At 36.8% G+C, this 20,588-nt stretch overlaps 4 protein-coding genes across 11 annotated transcripts; 3 read left to right on the forward strand and 1 right to left on the reverse strand.

The window, feature by feature from the left end:
• Positions 1 to 7,920, forward strand: LOC108207226 (disease resistance protein RUN1). Of its 8 annotated transcripts, none has more exons than XM_064087007.1 (7): positions 3 to 801; positions 1,758 to 1,845; positions 1,932 to 2,754; positions 3,223 to 4,315; positions 4,658 to 4,945; positions 5,043 to 5,903; positions 6,001 to 6,681. In XM_064087007.1, exons 3-7 carry the CDS (start codon positions 2,252 to 2,254, stop codon positions 6,457 to 6,459), a joined length of 3,204 nt encoding a protein of 1,067 aa, XP_063943077.1. In that variant the 5' UTR covers positions 3 to 801; positions 1,758 to 1,845; positions 1,932 to 2,251; the 3' UTR covers positions 6,460 to 6,681. The 8 variants fall into 8 exon arrangements, 7 of the variants coding, with proteins under 7 accessions (XP_063943072.1, XP_063943077.1, XP_063943071.1 ...); XM_064087008.1 differs by having other exon boundaries at positions 4 to 2,163; positions 2,234 to 2,339; positions 2,505 to 2,754; XR_010288711.1 differs by adding an exon at positions 7,035 to 7,920 and having other exon boundaries at positions 1 to 2,754; positions 6,001 to 6,523.
• Positions 7,921 to 8,388: 468 nt separating this feature from the next.
• LOC108209274 (pentatricopeptide repeat-containing protein DOT4, chloroplastic) lies at positions 8,389 to 20,043 on the reverse strand. Its single transcript, XM_017380095.2, has 2 exons — positions 17,039 to 20,043; positions 8,389 to 8,969 (listed from the first exon to the last, which is right to left on the reverse strand). Exon 1 carries the CDS (start codon positions 19,679 to 19,681, stop codon positions 17,063 to 17,065), a length of 2,619 nt encoding a protein of 872 aa, XP_017235584.1. The 5' UTR covers positions 19,682 to 20,043; the 3' UTR covers positions 8,389 to 8,969; positions 17,039 to 17,062.
• Positions 9,846 to 14,839, forward strand: LOC108209273 (cellulose synthase A catalytic subunit 8 [UDP-forming]). The gene is made up of 13 exons (XM_017380093.2): positions 9,846 to 10,076; positions 10,383 to 10,459; positions 10,603 to 10,654; positions 10,751 to 10,895; positions 10,990 to 11,256; positions 11,415 to 11,760; positions 11,895 to 12,032; positions 12,327 to 12,452; positions 12,537 to 12,749; positions 12,826 to 13,066; positions 13,147 to 13,346; positions 13,495 to 13,848; positions 13,951 to 14,839. The coding sequence occupies exons 1-13, from the start codon at positions 9,899 to 9,901 to the stop codon at positions 14,533 to 14,535; spliced, it is 2,922 nt and encodes a 973-aa protein (XP_017235582.1). The 5' UTR covers positions 9,846 to 9,898; the 3' UTR covers positions 14,536 to 14,839.
• Positions 15,948 to 16,706, forward strand: LOC108209275 (receptor-like protein 51). The gene has a single exon (XM_017380096.2). It carries the CDS (start codon positions 15,948 to 15,950, stop codon positions 16,704 to 16,706), a length of 759 nt encoding a protein of 252 aa, XP_017235585.1.
• Positions 20,044 to 20,588: the final 545 nt, after the last annotated feature.

Here is a 20,588-nt window from a genome sequence, read left to right on the forward strand (position 1 = left end):
GAAGCTATTTCTTGGCGGTTTGGAAAATATTACCAGTCGTTATAGTTTTCATCTTCATTGGTACGAATCTGTTAATTCATGTCTATACAGTTTCCATTCTTCGATCGGTCCACCCATGCTCTCTTTTGTCAGAAAGTCCAATATGCATATGTAGACTGGCTTGATTGGTAAATTGGTCAGCATCTATAATAAAGTTTTCTTGCTGATCTTGTTGTTTCAGAATATACAATCCTAGCCAAACATTTTTTTTATTACGTAAATTTGTTGATATTGAGTAGTTATAAATAAGTTTTACTCCATCTAAATATCTTTTATGTCATTAATATATCACAACAATGTCCCAGCTGTGTATTGTACTACTTTATTATAATTTCATTTTAATTTTTCAAATTAAAAAGTGGATATATCTGATAACATGTCTAAAGTGATGATTTTTCCGTGTTTAGTGATATCACTATGGAAGGATTCTTCTTTATGTTGAATTTCCACAGTGCTGCTTTAATAAATAGTGATATCACTTTGGAAGAATTCTCTTTATGTTGAATTTCCACCTGCTGCTTTAATAAATCATTAATAGTAATCATAAATTGATAAGTATTACAAGGCTTGGTAATGTTGATTATGTTCTAGGAGAAATGATCCTCTGATATCACCGGTGCCTTCAATTTTGTGTGGAAAAATTCTATGGATTTCCATTTGGCCTCAAAGACGGAAAAAGCATGTCTCATGGTACTCATACTTTTAACCTTATTGGCCAATTTCTTTTGATTTGGTGGTGAAGCTCCAGCGGATGACCTACATGTGAGTGACCCTGATTTCTTAGTCCTCCAAATCAACATGAGCTGTAGTATGTTTCTTGCGTCAAGGACATAAAGAAAACATGTGGAGAACTCTGTATTAGGCTTTCAGAAAAGTATTCAATTCAAGCTCTGGATCAGGCTCGAAGTTAAGACTGGCATGGGAACATTGTTATCTTTTAGATATATTGAAATCAATTAATGTAAATATATGATAAATTTGCAGTAGATGAATTTTGCCCTCATATGCTAATCATATAATTATCTGTTCAGATATAAGTATATAACCTATCAATTGGCTCTGAAATAACATTAAGGACTCTCAAGTGTATGTCTGTTTAGCAAAATTATATCCGATTTTGTAGCACTTATAGATGATTAAAGAGAAAAGGATTAACAATAGAATGGAAAAAAGCGGATTTTGTTAACCTTGTGTTGTTTGTGTTTCTAACCTGTATGCTATGTTGCTAGGAATCAGGTACACGTATTCAAGTGTCGGACTTTTATATTTCTAAAATTTCATGCAAATTATAGATATATTATTATATAAGCGGGCTTCTAGAGATAGTATTTAGAACATTATGTATTCGAAGGTATGTTGGGAGATAAGGCTAAATTGAGGTGATTCTGATCTGAATGCAACGAGCATTTAACTGCATGAAGAGGTCGGATTCAGTTGTACTAATATGAAGATTGTTTTCTAGTATCTGCAAATAGGTGATTAGGATAGTAAGGCTGGATTAAGATTCAGTATAAACAAAGATTGATCAGTATTGTTATATCATAAAATGCAACTTGATCCGGCCTGTGCTTGTCTTATATTTTATCTCCATCCTCTACCTGGTCCATCTTTTTCTGCTTTTCCTTTGCAGATATCCAATTATTCAATATTTTTTTTATAATATATTGACTATATTATCAATCATCTTCGACTTATCAATCTTACCGTGGTTGTTTCAGATCTCAATATTCTAATTCATGGCTTGGACAAGTTATAATCAGACCCCATCTCCTCCTAATTTATGGAACGCTTTCTTGAGTTTCGGAGGTAAAAAACACAATGTATACATTTGCTGATCATCTTTTAGCGGTTTGGTTACAATGACTCAGTTTAAGATGTATTTGTTAGAGCAGTTTTGAAGATGATGCTGAACTGGGGGTGACTCAGATCTGAAGGCGACATGCATTTGTCTGAATCACAGGAGTCGAATTGAATGATAAATTAACCTGTTATACTAATATAAAGATTGTTTTCTAGTATTTGCACAGATGTTATTAGGACAGGAAGGCTGGTACAAAACCTTGTATAAACAAAGATTGTTACTGTCACATTCTTGGCTTTACTGGACTATAATATGTTAGCCTTGTAGGTATCGCCAAATCTTTTGTATAATCCTTCATCTTTTAGTTATTAATTTTATCAGTTGTTGTTGCAGATCTTCTCATTTGAATTCATGGCTTCCACAAGTTATAACCAAACCACATCCTCCTCTGCTCCGACTTCACCTCCTACTCTATGGGACGTTTTCTTGAGTTTCAGAGGTAAAGATACAAGGTATACGTTTACTGATCATCTATACAAAGCCTTGCAACGCACTGGCATTCGAACATTTAGGGATGATCCTGAGCTACGCAGCGGAGAAGTAATCTCCCGTGCATTGCCTCAGGCTATCCAGGAATCTAAGACCTACATTGTTGTCCTCTCAGAAAACTATGCTAGTTCATCTTGGTGCCTTGAAGAGCTTGTAGAGATCCTCGATTGTTACAAACGAATGAAAAGATTAGTTATTCCTGTGTTCTACAACATTGATCCATCCGCTGTCCGATACCAAATTGAGAATTTTAGAGAAACTTTTGAAAAACATCAAAGTCGTCATGATGCTGAGAAAGTAAACGTATGGTGCCTTACACTTAACGAAGTTGCTGACTTTTCTGGATACCATATATCTGAAAACAGGCAAGTTGAAGTAATTAAGTTAATATATAGTCTGAGGCGAGATTCAGTTAGGAACAAGTGGAAATTCTACCAAGGTTCACCTTATATATTAAATAAATATATAAAGTATGCGATACCTTCCCTTAAAAATAACCAGGATAGTTCCTTGTTGGTAGAGAATGATTTATGTTATATTATGTATTTGTTTCCTTCACTTGAACAGAACTGGAAACTTGACAGTGTGCTTTAAGAGCAGCTTTTATTAAGATTCCAGTACTGATCCTTATAATTGATTCATATGTCACGATATAATTCTCATGTAAGGTGTCCAGCTATAAAATATAATGTGTGACATTATCACGTTAGTACTATGTATGTTGTCATCTGACAGCAACAAACCACCTTCCTTATTAAAATTCTGCAATCTGCATAACCCTTTAATAAATATTGCTCATATACGTTCTCTTATTAAAAAAAGTTGCATTACAGGTCTCAAGCTGATATTGTCGATGAAGTTGTTGATAGGGTTTTACTTGCAATCAATCCTATAACTTTGGATGTTGCCAGATATCCAGTTGGGTTGGTTTCTCGTGTCAAAGCCATATCAACACTTATAGAAAGCGAAGGTGTCATTAGGATTGGCATACATGGTATGGGTGGAGTTGGAAAAACGACTCTTGCTAAAGCTGTGTACAACCAAAACTATCAACAATTTGAGGGCAGCTGCTTCTTAGCAAACATTAGGGAGGCTTCAAGAACAGAACATGGCCTAGTATGTTTACAAAAGCAACTTATTGCTGATGTTCTTAAACTGAACAACATTAACATTGGAAATGTTGACCAAGGAATTGAGTTGATAAGAGCTAGAATTTGTTCAAAAAGGGTCCTACTTGTTATTGATGATTTAGATGACCCAAAACCGCTGGAAGCTTTGGAAGGATCATTTTCTCCAGGGAGCATAACCATAATAACAACAAGAAATGAAGATCTGTTGGATTCGATGAAAGTGCAAGCCAAATACAAGGTGAATGAACTGGATGATGATCAGTCACGTCAACTTTTTGCTCAGCATGCATTTGGAAATTATAAAGTATCCGACAATTTCAAGGAATTGTCTGAAGTTATTCTAAAACGTGCTGGAGGGCTTCCATTAGCTCTTGAGGTTTTTGGCTCAAACATGTTTAACAAACCTGAGGAAGATTGGAGATGGTTCATCGACAGACTGAATTGTGCTCCCATTGATAATATTGAGAAAAAACTTGTGGTCAGCTTTGACGCTTTGAAATCAGTTGATCCTATGTTGCAGAATATTTTCCTAGATGTTGCTTGTTTTTACATTGGACGGGAGAAAGAAGAGGTTGTTAAAATAATGGAAACTTGTTACACGTATGTCAATCGTAATATAGACATTCTAAAGAAAAGATGTCTCATAACAATTGATGAGTTTGGGATTTTGGGGATGCATGATCTGCTTCGTGATATGGGCAGAGAAATTGCACGCAACAACTCTCCTGACGAGCCTGGAAAACATAGTAGATTGTGGGTATCAGAAGATATAGACACTGTGTTGAAAAATTACAAGGTACTATCACTATGAAAGCTTTGGTACAAATGAGATCCACAAAAAGCGTGAGAACTGTTAGAACCAAAGTTTCTACAGAACACAAATTTAAGAACCAGTATACAAAGAAAGTGAAGAACCTCTCTGGCTCTCATGGTTCTCACAATTTTGTGGTTTTCCCTTGAACCTGACTCTATATACTTAATCCTACTATATATATGTATGTAAATTTGCTCCTAAGATCAAATATGTGCTAAAGAAGATTAGGCAGATAACTAACCCTGTATCACTCTTTTTTTTTCTAATAATTTTTTTTATTTATTTAGTTTGCTCATCAAAATTTCTTCATGACCTATCTATTAGGGGACTAAAGCAATTCAAGGTATCATCTCTAACAACTTTATCTACGGCAATGAAGTTGAGGAAGTAACAGTCAAAACAAAATCATTCAAAAGGATGAGTAAATTAAGATTTCTGTACCTCAACAACGTGAATCTCACTGGAAGCTTTAAACAAACATTTGAAGATTTGAGGTGGCTTCATTGGGAATGTTGTCCTCTGAAATGTTTACCTTCCGATTTTTACCCAGGAAAACTAGTTATCCTTGAGATGCCTCGTAGTAATATGAGAATGATGTGGGAGCTAAACATGGTATGTATTCTGAGTTTCTGAGTACCTATCTTTTATATATAATAATTTGTATAAAAATGGCTGATATGTTCTCTCCCAATGTCACTCATTTTTACAGGTTCCACGAGTTTTTGACAAGTTAAAGACCTTAAACTTGTCAAACTCTCCAAATTTAATCACTACACCCGACTTCACCACATTACCATGTCTTAAAACCTTAAATCTTGAGGGTTGTAGTAATTTGGAAGAGGTCCACATATCCATTGGATGTTTGGTAAGTCTTGTTGGCTTGGATTTGCGAAATTGCTTAAAGCTAAAAAGTCTTCCAAACAGTATATGTAGCTTGAGAGCATTGGAGGCTTTGACTATAGCTGGTTGCAGTAGTCTAGAAGTATTGCCTACAGAACTAGGGTACATTGAATCTCTAGAGGTGCTGAATGCCTGGGGACTAACTGTTTCAAAAATACCGGATTCGATTGGAGTTTTAAGCAATCTTGTCGAGCTGAGATTATCGTACAACGAGAATCTTGAAACTCTTCCAGAGAGCATTTGCAACCTGAGATCACTGGAACTTCTAGATGTCCGTTTTTGTGAGAAGATAGTAGAATTGCCTGATCGACTGGGGAAGATTACAGGCTTAAGGCAGCTACGTGCAAGTAACGTTAGCCAGTTAAAAATGATTCCTGATATTAGTCAGCTTTCAATGTTAACAGAACTTGATCTTTGTGGTTGTCGTCATTTGTTGTCCATTGAAGAACTTCCCCCTAATCTGAAACGGATAGATGCAATAGATTGTACGTCTTTAGTAAAATTACCGAATCTATCCAATTTGAAACAGTTGATTACATTGAACCTCAGCAAATGTAGTAGTTTGACAGAGATACTAGGCTTGGAGGAACTCACCTCTTTAATGATACTCATACTGAGAGGTTGCAGCTCTTCTCTTCTGGCATACACTTTGACAGAGCATTTCTTTCAGGTTTGATCTCAATATCTTATGAATAATAAGAAATAATAATGTGCTATCTTTTGCAGTTAAAATGATATGATTTAAGTCTGTTCATATTTTGCAACAGATATTTTCTGGTTTTGGGCATATAATGGATATCAAGATTTCATTAGCAGAGTATCCGGACTGGATTAGTCAATCAAGTGGTTCGGTTAAGAAAATGTCATTCGATTTGCCTCCTGATGCATCAGATTATTTATTAGCTATGATCTTTTGCTTTGAATGTGCGGGTACATTTAAAATTGATTATTTCATCAAGAATGCCACAAGCGATTATGTGTGGTGCAACCGTACATATGCTCAGAATGACAGTGATTCATTGATGCTAATAGTACCAAGATCAATCTTGTCAATCAGAGATGCTATTAGTAGAATTGAAATAGAATCAAAGGTAGAAATGATTCACGGCATGCATCTACTATACAAAACGGATTTTACGATGGTCAGCACGGATTACAGCGACACTGTTGATGTAGAAGAAGAAAATAACTACCGTTATAAACGGTTAAAAATATCTGGAGGGTGAACTTGATAGTGCTGTATTTCGTTGAAGCTAGTGAGTTGTTTCTACCTACGGCAACAACCAACAGGTAGCCAAAATATATTAATGTATATGGTTTAACATGCATTTTCATTTCATCTGTACAACACTTAGGTAGATAAAGTAGAGTATGTAATTTTGATATCTCTAAAATGTAACTGAGTGATTATAATAAAAAGATCCTGACATTAAATATTGCATCTTCAACAGTTTTTCACATAAAACCACTTAAGGGCTCAGACATGCTGCATTTTATGAAATTATGATATTTGTTTTTATTTTTATATAATTGAACACGCTCAAGCACACGTTGTCTTCGTGTCTAGAGTTGCAAAAAATTCTTGGGATTCATCTGCCGTAAGAAACTGAAAATTCTTTTCCTTATGAATTTTACCCCACAAATCCTATTCTACTTGAGTTGCCTAGGAGCAAAATGAGAAAAAATGGGAGCTAAACATGGTAGGTACTGCCCGTGAGTTTCCTATATATACATATTATAATTTATATACAAAATCTAATTGAATTTCTCCAATCTGCAATTAATTTTACACGTATCCCAGGTGTTCAAAAATATAAAGACTCGAAACATGTTGGAGTCTCCATATTTAACCATAAGATCAGACTTCACTAATATGCCTCTCTTGGAACTTTGAGTTTTGATTCTGTGAAAGTTTGGAGGAGGTGCATATATTGATTGGAAGTTTAATCAGGCTTGTATCAATGAACATGAGGTTTCCTTGTAATCTAAGAAGTCTTCTCGACAGCATTTGTAGATGGAGGGCACCCGGAAGTTCTTTCTCTTAAGGATGAACTGCAAGCATTGCCTACAGAATTGGGACGTCTCAGTAATCTTGTTGTGTTGAATTTTAGTAAAAACAGGAACCTTGAAACTCTTCCCGACAGCATTTGCAACCTAAAATCACTGGAAATTCTAGATATCAGTTTTCTGAAAATCTAGTAGAATTGCAGGGTCAACTGGGGATGATTACATGCTTAAGGAAGCTTAATGTACAGAAGGCTACTCTGCTAAAAAAACCTTCCTGATATTGGTCAGCTCTCAAAGTTAGAATATCTTGATTTTAGTGGCTGTTGTGACATATTGACCATTGCAGAACTTCCTCCACATCTGTTGGAGTTACTGGCAGAATAGTGTCCGTCTTTGCAAATTATTACCAAATCTATTTCATTCAAAACACGTTAAGGATTGGTGTTCAGTTGTTTTAGTGCTTTGATAGAAATTCAAGGCTTGGGGGAACTCATGTATTTGGTAGATCTTGCTATTGATACTGTGGAGATCTGCTGTCCATTCCAGAACTGGCTCCTAATTTGAAATCAATAATGATTGTATAGGAAGATTACCAGACTTGGCCAATTTGACACAGTTGAAAACGTTGGACCTTTCATATTGTAGTGGTTTGACAGAGATTTAAGGCTTGGAAGAGCTCACTTGTATGACGTCTATTAATATCCATGGTTGTGAGAACCTGCTGTCCATTCCAGAGCTTCCCCCTTATCTGGAATGGATTTGTGCATCTGGATGTAGGCCCATACAAAAATTAACAAATCTTTGCCAATTGAAACGGTTTAATGAACTGGACATTCCATGTTGTCAGTGATTTGGAAAGTAACAAGGGCTAGCTATATCCTGGGAGCGCCTGTCAATGTAGAAGATGAAAGAAGCTACCCCTTGGTTAGTGATTTGGAAAGTAAAATGAACTCGAAGCAACCGCCCTTCTGAATGTTTGAAATGTTTGGTAATATAGTTGAAATTGCATTTCCACCTACACAACACATGGCAAACAAACTTATTTAACTAATTGTTCCAGTCTAGTGCCATCACATTTGTATTTGTATTTTTACTATTACTAGACTTAGTAATGAACTGGCATGATCATTTTAGTTGTTTGATTCAATGATCCCGTAGCATAACTGATGACATCAATTTCTGGCATCAAGACTTATATTATTGTCTATTATTCATGTATGGGTCTTGTGAGGTAAAAGCTAGGATAGATTGCTTACATCTCACTGTAATTTGCATGTACTCTGTGTTTTCTTATTATGTATAGTTGGGTACAGTTTACCATCAAATCAAAACTCTAAAAGTGCATGTCTCACCGACTCAGGATAGGTTTCATTTGATCCGGGTGGTTACCGGCTCAAGCTCAAGTTGCAAATAGATGCCATATTTCTGCTTTCATGAATTTGGCTAACGCTGTAATTGTGATCGTAGATCTGAGAACTTTATGTCTGCATGAATGAAGACAATACATCCCTTCCCTAGTTGAATACCCTGCTAGAAAATTTCCACAGGTATTGTATCTTGAATGCAGGTCAGTTCTCTGGGCATCTGTTTACTTCATCGCTTCATTTTTTGTTGGACTAGTTGAAGAATGAAGTTGTTCTCACCAACTGCCTAATGCATATGGCATTGCAGACAGTTAGGTACCACCATGAGATCATGAAGGATCTGGGCCTGGCTGTAGCATTTTACCCTGTGATGGAGACAAGAAATATTATTGCTAATCTAGAATATCCATTGTGCTTTTGAAGCTGAAGAGATTCGTTTTTCTAAAAGATAAAAAATTATTGCCCTTGTATAATTCATAAAAACATTAGGCAGGATGATTAGCTTATCACTTCTGTTTTATAAATGTATGACTGGATTTTTTTCCTTAAAACCATTGTTTAATTATCAAAATCTTTCAGGGTTATGGTAGATGAATTCTAAAAAGACTTGAGCTAACTAGCCAATGAATAGCTTTCTGTTTTTTTTGGATCTCTGGTATGGGTTTTTTTTTAATTTAACAAAAAAAATCAAAAAGTAAAATCAAAATGGAACTACCATCATCTTTATAATGGAAGTTAGCCTTTCCTTGCAGATGTTCTAATTTGACAGCAAATGGTAACACAGTAAAATGTATTCTCTCCGTCTCAGCAAGTTTTTTACGTTACTTTTTAACACGCATTTTGAGGATCCTATAATTGTAGTTCCATAATATTTTAAAAAAAACAAAAAATTCCTAAATAAAAGTTTGACGTTCAAAATTTTATCCAAAAAAATAAATTTTTTTTATGAAACTATACTTTATAGGAGTCTCAAATTGGGTGCAAAGTACATAAGGAGTAACTTTTAAATAGATGCACATCTGAATTTTGTGGAATATAAATGGAGTAAATATACTTTTATTTTGTTAGTGATGTGTTAATACTTTATAAAACCTTCAAGATCAAGGTTGGTTGTTTGGTCAGTCAGGATGCTCCAAGCTTAACCACAACATTCCTTGAATCTGCAGCAAAATATAAGAAAAAGCAATGTGACACCAACCCATCAACTTTCATCACCCTCCACCTCTCTTCACCATTACAAAATGCTTACACTGCCCAAATCCAAACACACACCTCCCGCCTCCCACAAACCAAGATGATGCACTCTGGGGTTCCCACATGCATTACTTGTGGTGAACAAGTTGGCTTGGATCACAATGGTGAAGTCTTTGTGGCTTGTCATGAGTGTAGTTACCCGATTTGCAAGTCGTGTTTCGAGTATGATTTGAAAGATGGCCGCAGTTCTTGCTCAAGATGTGGTGCTCCTTATGACGGTATCCTAACTTTCTACTCTCTTTTTCTGTTAGAATACTGCAACTGTCTGGTTTGGCATTTTAACTGTCAAAATACCGTGTAACAATATGCAGTTTCTTTGTCAAGCGTGTAATATAAGTTATCAGTTCTCCTAAAACGTTAAGATAGTAATGATACTTTTAGTGTATTTTAAATTTCTAATGCCTCTGTCCCCTCACAAGGGAGCAGATTATTGCTCAGAATTAAGATGATAGAAGTCCTTTTGAAGCAGTTTTGTAAATCTTTCGAGTTTCCACACTAAGCTATGTATGTCATTGGCCGTGCAGAAATTTCAACAATGGCTGTCGAAGAAACAGAATCTGTCACCCAGAATACAATGGCCACGCACCTTAATATTTCTCAGGTATGATCTCTGCGCAAATTGCAACTAACCTATGAATATCAATTAGATTACTGAAACCATGTTGTTCAAGTATTTACAAAGTTTCAACCTTGTAGTCATCACTCATCACTGGCAAAAATTCACATATATTTTTCTTGGTGCAGGAGGCAGGACTTCACAATAGAAATATTAGTACTGTGTCAACAGTTGACAGTGGTGAGTAGTTTGGATTTGAAGAACAGACATATCCCTCTCGTCTTTTCTTTCGAGTCTGGCAATTAGTAAACTTATTTACTGTTTTTTTCATTGAAGAATACATTGATGAGTCTGGCAACCCGATATGGAAGAATAGAGTGGAAAGTTGGAAGGAGAAGAAAAACAAGAAGAAAAAAGGTGCAACCAAAGTTGCGAAAGAAGCTCAAATTCCACCTGAGCAGCATATGGAAGAAACACAACAGTAAGTATATTCCATAAAAAATTCACAGTAATAACCTGAGTAAAAACTATTTGGATAAATTATTATGCAGATATCTAATAAATATTTACTGCAGGCAGAATGAGGCCTTGCAGCCACTGTCGAGAATAGTTCCTATTCCAAAGAGCCAGATTACACCATACAGAATGGTGATAATTTTGCGACTGATCATTTTGGGCCTTTTCTTCCATTATAGAGTTACTAATCCGGTCGAAAGCTCTTATGGTCTGTGGCTCACCTCAGTCATTTGTGAGATTTGGTTTGCTGTTTCTTGGGTGCTTGATCAATTCCCTAAATGGTCTCCCATCAACAGAGATACATATATTGATAGATTATCTGCAAGGTATTTATTCCATCGCTACTCTTAATTTCCCCAAGTTGCTAACATAAAACAATTTAACAGAACTAAGATGCTCTAAGTCTATGTAAATGGTATACGTAACTCGAGGATAATGTGTTGATGCTTACTTTACGGGAGATCATTCTTATTTCCATGGACAGGTTTGAAAGAGAGGGTGAGCCTTCTGAGCTTGCTGCTGTGGATTTCTTTGTAAGTACAGTTGATCCTTTGAAGGAACCGCCGCTCATTACTGCCAATACCGTTTTGTCAATCCTTGCCGTGGACTATCCTGTCGACAAGGTGTCCTGCTACGTTTCTGATGATGGTGCTGCAATGCTCAGTTTCGAGTCTCTTGTTGAAACTGCAGACTTTGCAAGAAAGTGGGTTCCATTTTGCAAGAAATATGCGATTGAACCACGCGCACCTGAGTTTTACTTCTCTCAGAAAATTGACTACCTAAAAGATAAAGTACAACCTTCTTTTGTGAAGGAACGCAGAGCTATGAAGGTTAGCTTCTTTCATCAAGTAACAAGTACTTATGTTTCTCAATACTCGATTATATTCTCAATATTTTTAACTGGCAAACTTATCCTGGGAATATAAAATCCGGAACCTCATTGTTCACTATAAATGGTTTACAGAGGGACTACGAGGAGTACAAAGTCCGAGTGAATGCTTTAGTAGCAAAAGCACAGAAAACTCCAGATGAGGGTTGGACAATGCAAGATGGAACACCTTGGCCAGGGAATAACCCGCGCGATCATCCTGGCATGATTCAGGTTAATTACACTTATATAGTACCTGTTCCTGATTCTCTAAAATTGCTCAGATAAATGTAATTCATAGATGGTTTTCGAGTTGAAGAACCGATGATGAAATTATAATCTGTTTGGAAGAATTACTAAGATTTTCAAAAAGAGCCCTTTGTCGATATCCCTTCATAAGGACCCCCTTGTCAGTATCCCCCCAACATCAACAGAAATCAGAAAAAGCCCCTTATAGAATTGAAATTTATCTGTATCCATAATTAAGACGGAAGAAATGATCGCATGAACATCATGCAAACTTTTCAGGTGTTTCTAGGTCACAGTGGTACACATGATATAGAAGGTAATGAACTTCCTCGTCTGGTTTATGTTTCGAGAGAGAAGAGACCAGGATATCAACACCACAAGAAGGCTGGTGCTGAGAATGCCCTGGTAATTCTATATACCACAAGATTATTGTTCATTAGTGAGAAGGACAAGTTTGAATAAGGCTTTCTGTTAACTTGCTTTGTGCAGGTGAGGGTATCTGCAGTTCTCACAAATGCACCCTATATTCTCAATCTTGATTGTGATCACTATGTTAACAATAGCAAGGCAGTTCGTGAGGCAATGTGTTTTCTTATGGATCCACAAATAGGTCGAGACGTGTGCTATGTGCAGTTCCCTCAAAGGTTTGATGGCATTGATCGCAGTGATCGATATGCTAATCGCAATACAGTCTTCTTTGATGTGAGTTCCTTGACTCTTCCCTCTATCAGCATAATCTTGGTTCTGTATTTAGTCTTTCTCATACATATAATTTCAGGTTAACATGAAAGGACTGGATGGCATTCAAGGACCAGTTTATGTGGGAACAGGTTGTGTTTTTAATAGACAAGCACTATATGGATACGGACCGCTTTCCTTACCAGCTCTACGCAAGGGCTCTTCCTCATGTTGTTCTTGTTGCTTTCCAAAGAAACCCTCGAAACAACTCTCTGAGGTTCAACGTGATTCCAAAAGGGAAGATCTAAATGCTGCTATTTTCAACCTTAGAGAGATTGAAAGTAAGTCATTATACTATACATTCTAACTCAAACCATGTAACTCGTTTAACTCACAAGCAATAATAATTACGTTCCTGCAGACTATGACGAGTATGAAAGGTCACTTCTCATCTCCCAAATGAGCTTCGAGAAGACTTTTGGTATGTCTTCTGTCTTCATCGAATCAACACTTATGGAGCATGGAGGGGTGGCTGATTCTACTAACCCCGCAACGATGATTAATGAAGCTATTCATGTCATCAGTTGTGGCTACGAAGAAAAGACTGCCTGGGGAAAAGAGGTCCAGACTTGATTCTTCTCCTCGCACATACACTTTTGATACTGACCTAGCTATATTCTTAAGAATAATGTAGACATAATAAGGCTTTGTGATCCTCTCTTTTAAGTGGCGGGGTTTGAAATTTAATCAAATATTCGCTATATTTCAGATTGGATGGATATACGGATCAGTGACTGAGGATATCCTGACAGGCTTCAAAATGCACTGTCGCGGATGGAGATCAATCTACTGCATGCCCTTAAGGCCTGCATTTAAAGGATCTGCACCTATCAACTTGTCTGATCGGCTGCACCAGGTCCTCCGATGGGCCCTCGGATCTGTTGAAATCTTCTTGAGTAGACACTGTCCGCTGTGGTACGGATTTGGAGGAGGCCGCCTCAAATGGCTTCAAAGACTCGCATACATAAACACCATTGTCTACCCTTTTACATCTCTCCCTCTTGTGGCTTACTGCTTGCTGCCTGCTATATGTCTCCTCACAGGAAAATTCATCATACCAACGGTAATTCTTACAACTCATCATCTTATTCCAAAAAAACTTACTTTTCGGAACCAGTTAAATAAAGAATGCTTATATTACACTTTGCTTTGTACCTTCATCCAGCTATCCAACCTAGCAACCATCTGGTTTCTTGGCCTCTTCTTTTCCATCATTGCAACAAGTGTACTTGAGTTGCGGTGGAGTGGCGTCAGCATTGAAGCTTTGTGGCGTAACGAGCAGTTTTGGGTGATTGGTGGTGTCTCAGCTCATTTATTTGCAGTCTTCCAGGGATTTCTCAAAATGTTAGCTGGCGTCGATACCAACTTCACTGTCACTTCCAAAGCAGCTGATGATGGAGAGTTTGCAGATCTCTACGTATTCAAATGGACAACAGTGCTAATCCCACCCACAACCATCCTTGTCGTGAACTTGGTTGGTGTGGTAGCCGGGTTCTCGGATGCACTAAATAAAGGGTATGAAGCTTGGGGACCTCTGTTTGGGAAGGTCTTTTTTGCATTTTGGGTGATACTTCATCTCTATCCATTCCTCAAAGGTCTCATGGGTCGCCAAAACCGGACTCCGACTATCGTTATTCTGTGGTCCGTGCTTTTGGCTTCGGTCTTCTCTCTTGTCTGGGTAAAGATTGATCCTTTCGTAAGTAAAGGCGACTCGACTTCCACCCAAGCCTGCATTGCCATTGACTGCTAAGGAAAAGGAACTTAAAAGCAATTCCAGCATTGTTTCTTTTCTTTACTCTTGAGACAGATCTTTGAATTTCTATTGTCTATTTTTGATTACATTGCTTGTGTAAAAAAGGTGCTCCCTGCTGATATTGTCCTAGATTACCAAGTTTACAGAGATTAGCAGCAGATGTATCACCAAGTACAGAAACTGGCATATTTTTTGAAAAAAGAAGACAGAACTCGTAAGGCTAGTGTTGTAATCTCGCGTGATTTTCTTCATACCATTTTTACAAATTTAATACATTGCGAAAGGATGACATTACGAAATCCATCTTAGTTCGGCCCGGAATTTTGTTAAACCTCAGCAAGGAACTAAAGGAATACGCTGAAGAACAATAGCTTCATATGCAAAACAAGGGCCGCTCCTTGAATAAGGCGACCAAGACGAACGTTTAGATCATCACTATCTAAGGGGCACCAAAAAATCAATGCATATGTAGTATATAATGATAAATTTATGCATTTATATACTTCAATGCATTTACAAGAATTGTGTTGACTGCTTGCCCTGCTGCTCTGTGCTCTACTTGGGGTGACTACTGTTCTGGTAGATTCACTGTCAATAGCCTAGATAAAACTCGTACTGCTGTGGTGAACCTTTTTATCTCGGCTGTGTTTTATTTTATTTGGAGAGAAAGAAATTTACGTATCCACAATCCTGGAAAATTCCACTCGGCAACTGACACTATTCACATGATTCAAGAGGCTGTGCGTAGCAAGTTACACACTTCTGTAGGATTTCAGAAGAAGGCTTTACAGGACCCCTCATTAATTAGTTTTATATTTTAATCATTTATGCCCAAGTGATTCTTGTTTCTGGGAGCTAGTTTTAGTTTGAATGTCTAGGTGTTTCCTTTGCGGGGTATGCCCTTGCTATGTGTAATCCTTTGTGTTTTTATATCCAATTTAATTTAGCAAAAAAAAAAAAAAAAAAAAATTAATTGTGTTGTTAATCTTAAAACAGTATTTTTATTATGTCATTGTATATTTATTTTAATGTATGTAAATTTTTCTTTACCATCTTGAAAAATAGGTGCATCATTTTTAAAATTTATCTAGGGCACCCGAATTCCTAAGGCCAGCCTAAGAGACGGGATTGAAAGAAAGGAATATAAACACAGTTCCCTTCATTCCCATTCTTACTATATATTCCTCTGTTGTGTAGCACATTGTTTATACTAAAGGTGAAGCACACTAAGCTTAAACTTACATCAAAGCATATTTTATGTTCATTCAGGCTTGCTAATTACGATACTTTAAAGGTTTTTAATTCCATAGAAGGAAAACCTGCATTCTCTATAAAGATGTAAAAGTACAGGCATACAGTTTTTTACTACTAATATCATAATTTATCATTATTTTAACATAAAGGAAGATATGGAACCACCATTTATCTATGGCATTCTTATTGCCTTTCTCCTCTCTGCCGCCCTCTCTCCGCTCTCAACCACTGCCACAACAACAGACCTTGGTGCCGTGAAATTTCAACATTCTGTCACCATATCCCAAACAAATCTCCCCGAATTTCAACCACAAAACTGGCCTTCCTATCTCACTTCCATTGATTTCTCAGGCAAAAATCTCGTAGGTACAATACCCACTTCCATAGGGAACTTGTTGTATCTCCAAAACTTGTCATTGGCATCTAACTCCCTAACTGGGCCTATCCCGAGTTCTATATCAGAGATGCATGAACTTGTACACCTCGATCTCAGCTCAAATCAACTCAATGGGACAGTCCCACAATTCATTTCAGATATCAAGAATCTAAAGTTCTTGAATCTTGAAAACAATAAATTCCGTGGCGTGCTGCCATTTAAGGAGTCTTTTATTAGCAGATTGGTTGTTTTCAGAATAGGCTGGAATAATGATCTTTGCTATAATCGCACAACATTTTCTCAAGACATGAAACTTGGGATTTCTCCTTGTGACAGACATGGACTGCCAATTGCCAAACCAATGGCGATATATTCAGTTAAAGAAAGTGATTGTGATTGTGACGATAAAGATGATAAAGGGTTGAAGCCGCATGACCATAGGCATCCTAGACACGTGGTTTTTGCTCTGGCATTGATCCTTTCATGCGGTATTTTTCTTATTCTTGCATTGGTTATGCTCTCCAAAAAGTGTTCATGAAAGTTTTAGTTTTATTTATACTTTTTATTAGATAATATTGCTTGATAGCCAGCAAATAAAGAATTTAAGACGGGAATGTTAATGGGAAGTTATTCTTTTTGAACTCTCCATCCTCTTCACATAATATTTTATTTTATGATATGCATGTAATGAAGATGATAAAAAAATTACTATTTTTTCTTATGTTTCATTCAATGAGTTAATTACTGCAAGTCTGTAAGCTAAGATATAGATTATATAATTACCTCTGACTGCAAGTAATTCTACAAACTGCAAACCGATTCTCTAAAGGAGAGACAAAACAAAAATTAATTCTACTGAAATTTACATACCTCCAAACAGGTGCCAATTCACTGCTAACCTCTGCAGGAGCAGCAACCCTCTTTGAAATGGTGAAAGCGATATGAATCTCTCACAATAATTTCTCTGCCAATCACCTTTGAAATGTATTTGGCCATCTCATGACAGTCACTGCATACTCGGAGATTTTTGGTAATTCTTATGATTTTACCTGGTGACGAGCTTAATATACCAAAAGCCATAGCCAACTTCTCACTGTGCCTGCAGTGAGCCTCTTCTTTTTGCATCTCATCAGCATTGATCAAAGCATACCTCATATTCAGTGACTTACCTTGTTGTTTCATGTTCTCCTGCAACTTCTTCAGCAAAATATTTATATTCTTCGCCAGTGGGTGTCCATTGTCTCCTGCCACAAAGATATGGACTTTGCCCTTCAGTTCTATCCAACTACACTCTCGCTCCTTTTTCAGGCCATCAAGACCAATCTTTTGCCTTAACTTCTTTACTTCTTCCCACTGTTCTGCCTCTGCATAACTATTTGCAAGAAGAACATAATACTCTGTGTTTTCTGGTTCCAGCTCAAAAATATGTTCCGCAACCTTCTCTACCAGTTTCAGATCATGGTGAATTCTGCAACCACGAAGCAAAACACCCCAGATAAAGCAATCTGGATTAATTGGCATATTTTTAATAAAACTATAAGCCTTGGCTAGTTTTCCAGCACGGGAAAGTAAATCCACCATACAAGTATAGTGCTCCAATGTGGGCTCTATCTTGCAGTCATTTCGCATAATGTTAAAAAGACTCCAACCTTCATCAAGTAATCCTGAGTGACTGCAAGAATAGAGGATAGATATAAAAGAAGCACTATCAGGCTTTATACCAGCACGCCTCATCTCAGAAAAGGTAGAGACAGCTTCCCTTCCAAATCCATGCATACCATACCCAGCTATCATTACTGTCCATGAGACCAGATTTTTATCAGGCATAATACTAAAAAGTGATCTTGCAAGAACTAGTGCACCACATTTCACATACATATCCAGAAGTGCATTCATAACAAACTGATCTGAAGACAGCCCGTTTTTTAAAACGAAAGAATGTATTTCTCGACCTCTGTCTAGAGCTGATAGGCTGCCACAAGATGGAAGGACACAACTGATAGTAACATTATCCGGCTTCAAATCTTTTTGCATCTTAACAAACAAATCGAGTGCTTCATTGGGAAGCCTGTTTTTCGAGTAGCCTCCAATCATGGTATTCCATGAGACAATGTCCGTCCTTGGCATCTCAGAAAAAACAGTGAGAGCATCTTCCATGCTTCCGCATTTTGCATACATGTCTATAAGAGCATTAGAAGCAAACAAAGTCAACTGCATATTTGACTCCCTAATATATCTATGCACGTCCTTTCCTATCTCTAGTGAACCATTACAAGCACAAGCATGAAGAATGCTAGTTGCAGTAAAAACATCCGGCTTAATACCATCCCTTTTCATATCATCAAACAACTTTATTGCCTCAATGAAGAGACTGCCTCGAGCATAGCTACCCATCAAAGCCGTATATGTCACAACATTTTTTTGACCCATGTTCCGAAAAATCTTAATTGACCCATCCATATCTCCACACTTTGAATAAACATCAAGTAAAGTATTAGCAAAATTAGTTTCGCTAAACAAACTTCCTTTAATACCATAGCCATGAACTGCTCTAGCGAGATCAAGTCTCTCAAGACTACCGATAGCTACAAGTACATTAACCATTACAGCCAACTCAACACTAACACTCTCACTTAACATCTCCACAAAAACCATCAGTGCCTTCCTTGCACAACCATTGGCCACATAACCACTTATCATAGAATTCCATGTTATCTTATCTCGATCAGTCAATATATCAAATAGCTTACATGCACTGTCCGGCCGCTCACACCTAAAATAAAACCCAATCAAAGAATTCACAACACTATTATTCGAACCGAACCCTATTTTCAGCAAATACCCATGAACCCTTTCCCCTTCCACTACTCTCCCCAAAGTTCCATAACACTTCAAAACACACGTTAAAGTATAAACATCAGCCTCAACACCCAAATGCCTCATTCTCATAAACAAGCCCACACTTTCTTCATACTTCCCAATCTTAGCATACTCACTAATCAACAAATTCCACAAAAACACCTTCTCATTCTCAATTGTATCAAAAACCCTCCTCCCTTCCTCCAAATCCCCACAATTCACATACATAAACACAAGCTTTGCACACACAAACTCGTCAATTTCACCCCCATTTCCACACACAAAGTCATGAACTTTTTTCCCATCACTCAAGGCCTTAAACTCAGCACAAAGCTGCAAGATGGCACCACAAGTCTTCGAATCAAGACTCGATTTTTCAGGCTGGGAAAACAATCTCATGGCCTCTTTCAGATCACCCATTTCACAGGCCTTGATAATTTCAACATTCCAATCAAAATCTTGATGATTCTTGGTTCTTGAAAGTGACAATGTGGCATATATTCTGGTACAATTGTTCTTGGTTCTTGATAAAGGTGAGATCTTTTTTATGGGTTTACAAAAGGGTGATTCATTTTTGTGTTTGTTTGGTTGTTTCTTGTAAATATATATTGATGGCGTAAGTAATTGTGGCAAGGTTGTGCAGATTGATAGCATTTTAAGAACTATAAATGCAGTGAAGATTTGGCGGGAAATTCAGGTTTTATATAGACAGCAGCCGACAGAAGTACTAGATTATGGATAGATTGATACTCCTGTCTGATAATTCATGTGTATAGAGTATTGTATGTAGGGTCCTGTTCCCTGACAATTTATTGTCAGGCAACATTTACCCAACACAGTGTCAACATCAATCGTAAGGTATGAGACAACCCATAAAGCACTTGATCATATCGCGATCAACTTTGTATAAGCCTACTTGGGTATTGAGTATTTACTTGTAAGAACTTTATTCTTTGCACTGGATAGTTGCAACTCTGTAAAAAATCCAGTAATATGTTTCTTACAAAAAACCATTCATATATAGATAAATTGTATTGATAATGACCTCTTAACCAGCTTTTCCACGTTGGATCGATGATCCAACGGCTGGGACAAAAGGAAAATATTTTAGGTATTCGCGGTAAATAACCGCGGACACCAGGTCTTTCCATGTGTTTTTACGCGGACACACAGGGTATCCGCGGTTAATAACAGCGGACAACACTTAATAACAGCGGACAACACAGACACATGTATGAACTGTCAAAACCCTAGGTCTCTCCTTCTCCATAAAAATGAAATTATACTCTTTTTTTTAAATTTATGGATTTAGATGATTATTATGATTAAACTAATTTTGTTTTGAATAAATAACAATTATCTTTATTTTATATTGTATGTTTAGAATTTTTTGTTTATATATTTTTAATAGTTAATCGATTATTATTAAAATTATCATTATTACCTATACATACTAATATTAGTATTTTATTATAAATTTAATACTAATATTAAATTTAATATCATTATTACCTATACATTCTAATATTAAATTTATAATAAAATACTAATATTAGAATGT

This window comes from Daucus carota, chromosome 2 (genome assembly GCF_001625215.2).
Source record: "Daucus carota subsp. sativus chromosome 2, DH1 v3.0, whole genome shotgun sequence".
In the NCBI taxonomy this organism is placed as follows: domain Eukaryota; kingdom Viridiplantae; phylum Streptophyta; class Magnoliopsida; order Apiales; family Apiaceae; genus Daucus; species Daucus carota.